The sequence below is a fragment of the Staurois parvus genome, unplaced genomic scaffold, assembly GCF_062004578.1.
Source record: "Staurois parvus isolate SC_StPar_1 unplaced genomic scaffold, SC_StPar_1.0 ptg000947l, whole genome shotgun sequence".
NCBI lineage: Eukaryota > Metazoa > Chordata > Amphibia > Anura > Ranidae > Staurois > Staurois parvus.
In genome coordinates this window covers 22501-27500 of record NW_028318743.1, presented here as the reverse complement: position 1 = coordinate 27500, position 5000 = coordinate 22501, and the positions used below count along the sequence as shown (strand labels likewise).

The 5000-nt window shown below is 53.6% G+C and overlaps 1 protein-coding gene across 1 annotated transcript in view; it reads left to right on the top strand.

The window, feature by feature from the left end:
* The window catches only part of LOC149441782 (calmodulin-binding transcription activator 2-like), a 67959-nt gene that overhangs the window by 41342 nt on the left and 21617 nt on the right, over window positions 1-5000 (top strand). Inside the window, exons 5-6 of the mRNA XM_089656883.1 lie at window positions 508-643; window positions 844-915. Coding sequence (XP_089513009.1) covers window positions 508-643; window positions 844-915 — 208 coding nt within the window. The remainder of the gene's footprint in view (window positions 1-507; window positions 644-843; window positions 916-5000) is intronic.

Here is a 5000-nt window from a genome sequence, read left to right as displayed (position 1 = left end):
TGACCTGTAAAGGCTTTTAAAGTGCTTCCTGTGGAGAATTTTAGGTAGCCTAGCTTGTCGTCATTCCACAGATGTATGCAATTTTAAAGCTTGACATGTTGGGTCTCTATCTACTCGGCGTAACATCATCTTTTATATTTTACCAAAAATTGGCCATTACGTTGTGTTTGTGTTCCCTAAAATTCATTAGTGGTTTTTTTTTTTCCCTAAAGTTTTGCATTTTTAAAAATGGCTGCGCAAATACTGTGTGAAGTTAAAAAAAAATAAATAAATAAAAAAAAAATGTAATGATGACCGTTTTATTTTCCAGGCCTCTGCTTTCAAAAAACATATGTTCGGGGTTCTAAATAAATTTTCTGGCAAAAAGAATGCAGATTTTTGCATGTATGTGAGAAATGTCAGAATTGGCCTGTGTGGGGGGGGGGGGGGGGTGGTAAGGTGGTTAAGCTCCACCCCTATAAATGTAACACTTCTAATGACCTCGGACTTTTCCCCGTCTCTCTGCAGACCACAGAACGGCTCCATCATCCTTTACAACCGCAAGAAGGTGAAATATCGCAAAGATGGCTACTGCTGGAAGAAGAGGAAAGACGGCAAGACCACGCGGGAAGACCACATGAAGCTGAAGGTGCAGGGCATGGAGGTGAGGCTACCCTCGGTCCCCATGGTCATGGTATTACGGCAGAGGGTATAAATATTGAGAGGACTTGGTGTTGAAGGGGTGGGGTGTTGGGGTGTATAAATCTCTGGTTTCCATTGTGCGTTTTCTAAGGGTTGGCCGGGGTATATAAATCTCTGGTCTCCATTGGACATTTATGACGTGTGACTCTTGTGTCTCTGCAGTGTCTATATGGGTGCTATGTCCACTCCTCCATCGTCCCCACCTTTCACCGCCGCTGCTACTGGCTCCTGCAGGTGAGTCCTCATCACCGGTCCAATCACATCCTTTGTGCAGATTACTGTTTTGCCTTGTTTTGTTTTTATGTATTTGCATGTAAAACCTTTACCCACTCCAAGTCCGGACACTTCCCCCCCCCCCCCCCCCCCTTCCAGCCCGGACACTTTCCCCCCCTTCCAAGTGCGGACACTTTCCCCCCCTTCCAAGTGCGGACACTTTCCCCCCCTTCCAAGTGCGGACACTTTCCCCCCCTTCCAAGTGCGGACACTTTCCCCCCCTTCCAAGTGCGGACACTTTCCCCCCCTTCCAAGTGCGGACACTTTCCCCCCCTTCCAAGTGCGGACACTTTCCCCCCCTTCCAAGTGCGGACACTTTCCCCCCCTTCCAAGTGCGGACACTTTCCCCCCCTTCCAAGTGCGGACACTTTCCCCCCCTTCCAAGTGCGGACACTTTCCCCCCCTTCCAAGTGCGGACACTTTCCCCCCCTTCCAAGTGCGGACACTTTCCCCCCCTTCCAAGTGCGGACACTTTCCCCCCCTTCCAAGTGCGGACACTTTCCCCCCCTTCCAAGTGCGGACACTTTCCCCCCCTTCCAAGTGCGGACACTTTCCCCCCCTTCCAAGTGCGGACACTTTCCCCCCCTTCCAAGTGCGGACACTTTCCCCCCCTTCCAAGTGCGGACACTTTCCCCCCCTTCCAAGTGCGGACACTTTCCCCCCCTTCCAAGTGCGGACACTTTCCCCCCCTTCCAAGTGCGGACACTTTCCCCCCCTTCCAAGTGCGGACACTTTCCCCCCCTTCCAAGTGCGGACACTTTCCCCCCCTTCCAAGTGCGGACACTTTCCCCCCCTTCCAAGTGCGGACACTTTCCCCCCCTTCCAAGTGCGGACACTTTCCCCCCCTTCCAAGTGCGGACACTTTCCCCCCCTTCCAAGTGCGGACACTTTCCCCCCCTTCCAAGTGCGGACACTTTCCCCCCCTTCCAAGTGCGGACACTTTCCCCCCCTTCCAAGTGCGGACACTTTCCCCCCCTTCCAAGTGCGGACACTTTCCCCCCCTTCCAAGTGCGGACACTTTCCCCCCCTTCCAAGTGCGGACACTTTCCCCCCCTTCCAAGTGCGGACACTTTCCCCCCCTTCCAAGTGCGGACACTTTCCCCCCCTTCCAAGTGCGGACACTTTCCCCCCCTTCCAAGTGCGGACACTTTCCCCCCCTTCCAAGTGCGGACACTTTCCCCCCCTTCCAAGTGCGGACACTTTCCCCCCCTTCCAAGTGCGGACACTTTCCCCCCCTTCCAAGTGCGGACACTTTCCCCCCCTTCCAAGTGCGGACACTTTCCCCCCCTTCCAAGTGCGGACACTTTCCCCCCCTTCCAAGTGCGGACACTTTCCCCCCCTTCCAAGTGCGGACACTTTCCCCCCCTTCCAAGTGCGGACACTTTCCCCCCCTTCCAAGTGCGGACACTTTCCCCCCCTTCCAAGTGCGGACACTTTCCCCCCCTTCCAAGTGCGGACACTTTCCCCCCCTTCCAAGTGCGGACACTTTCCCCCCCTTCCAAGTGCGGACACTTTCCCCCCCTTCCAAGTGCGGACACTTTCCCCCCCTTCCAAGTGCGGACACTTTCCCCCCCTTCCAAGTGCGGACACTTTCCCCCCCTTCCAAGTGCGGACACTTTCCCCCCCTTCCAAGTGCGGACACTTTCCCCCCCTTCCAAGTGCGGACACTTTCCCCCCCTTCCAAGTGCGGACACTTTCCCCCCCTTCCAAGTGCGGACACTTTCCCCCCCTTCCAAGTGCGGACACTTTCCCCCCCTTCCAAGTGCGGACACTTTCCCCCCCTTCCAAGTGCGGACACTTTCCCCCCCTTCCAAGTGCGGACACTTTCCCCCCCTTCCAAGTGCGGACACTTTCCCCCCCTTCCAAGTGCGGACACTTTCCCCCCCTTCCAAGTGCGGACACTTTCCCCCCCTTCCAAGTGCGGACACTTTCCCCCCCTTCCAAGTGCGGACACTTTCCCCCCCTTCCAAGTGCGGACACTTTCCCCCCCTTCCAAGTGCGGACACTTTCCCCCCCTTCCAAGTGCGGACACTTTCCCCCCCTTCCAAGTGCGGACACTTTCCCCCCCTTCCAAGTGCGGACACTTTCCCCCCCTTCCAAGTGCGGACACTTTCCCCCCCTTCCAAGTGCGGACACTTTCCCCCCCTTCCAAGTGCGGACACTTTCCCCCCCTTCCAAGTGCGGACACTTTCCCCCCCTTCCAAGTGCGGACACTTTCCCCCCCTTCCAAGTGCGGACACTTTCCCCCCCTTCCAAGTGCGGACACTTTCCCCCCCTTCCAAGTGCGGACACTTTCCCCCCCTTCCAAGTGCGGACACTTTCCCCCCCTTCCAAGTGCGGACACTTTCCCCCCCTTCCAAGTGCGGACACTTTCCCCCCCTTCCAAGTGCGGACACTTTCCCCCCCTTCCAAGTGCGGACACTTTCCCCCCCTTCCAAGTGCGGACACTTTCCCCCCCTTCCAAGTGCGGACACTTTCCCCCCCTTCCAAGTGCGGACACTTTCCCCCCCTTCCAAGTGCGGACACTTTCCCCCCCCCCCTTCCAAGTGCGGACACTTTCCCCCCCCCCCTTCCAAGTGCGGACACTTTCCCCCCCCCCCTTCCAAGTGCGGACACTTTCCCCCCCCCCCTTCCAAGTGCGGACACTTTCCCCCCCCCCCTTCCAAGTGCGGACACTTTCCCCCCCCCCCTTCCAAGTGCGGACACTTTCCCCCCCCCCCTTCCAAGTGCGGACACTTTCCCCCCCCCCTTCCAAGTGCGGACACTTTCCCCCCCCCCCTTCCAAGTGCGGACACTTTCCCCCCCCCCCTTCCAAGTCCGGACACTTTCCCCCCCCCCCTTCCAAGTCCGGACACTTTCCCCCCCCCCCTTCCAAGTCCGGACACTTTCCCGCTTTCAGCGCTGTCACACTTTGAATGACAATTGCGCGGTCATGCGACACTGTACCCATATGACATTTTTTTAGACAGATAAAGCTTTATTTTGGTGGTATTTATTCATGTATTCACCGCTGGGATTTTTACTTTTTTGCTATATAAATGAAAAAGTCCGAACATTTTGAAAAAAGTGTTACTTATAAAATTTTGCAAATAAATAATATTTCATCATAAATCTTGGCCAAAATTTATTCCGTTATCTTTTTAGTAAAAAAAGAAAAACCCAAATTAGTTTATAGCCACAAATTATAATTTGTAAAAAATTTTTTGTTATTTTATTTTTATATATATATATATAATTTTTTTTTTTAACATACCGTCACCCTAGCAGTACAGTGTGTGTCCCCGTAGTGACATGGTACTAGTTATGGGGGGTGATGAAGATTTTTTTTTTTTTTTTACACTGATTGCTTTTACACCCATAAAGGCTGTAAAAGCAATCATTTCTCCTTCTCTCTGGCTGCATTCTTGCAGCCATTGAGAACTACTGTGTGAGCTGTGATTGGTCACAGCTTGTCACATGGTACAAGGCTGTTGTGAATAGCCCTGTACCATGTGACCTCTGTGATCACAGATTTCACACGTAGTAAGCAATGATGTCAGAAGTGACATCTTGCTTACTACTCTGCATGTGATCACTGATTGGCCAATCAGTGATCACATGATTGGGACCTCGTCCAGAGGTCCCGTACGACGATCGCTGTTCAACTGTGGTACAGCTGGCACCGGATCGCGGTGCTGCACGCTCCCAGGGAGCGCGCACAGTCCAAAATGGCTGGCGTCGTTTATGAACCTGCCCCTGGACTGCCACCGTCCGGTCGTTTATATACAGCGGCCGGACGGCAAGTAGTTAAAGCTGAACACTAGGTAGATCTAAAAGACGCAAAATAGCTATTCTTTAAAGTACAAGCATTGTAGTTAACTGAATCTGGTTCTAGCCCCTTGCAATACAGCAGAGCTCAGACTTTGGGAGGGAGAAGCAGCACAAGGAGCCAGTTGGTGCATTTTGCTAACAAAAAGCATGGTGATAGGCGGAGAAAACAGTGACCGAGAGAGAGAGAGACTTCTCACTGTGCTACTTCTCCTTTCACTGTGTAGTCTCAGGCAGGG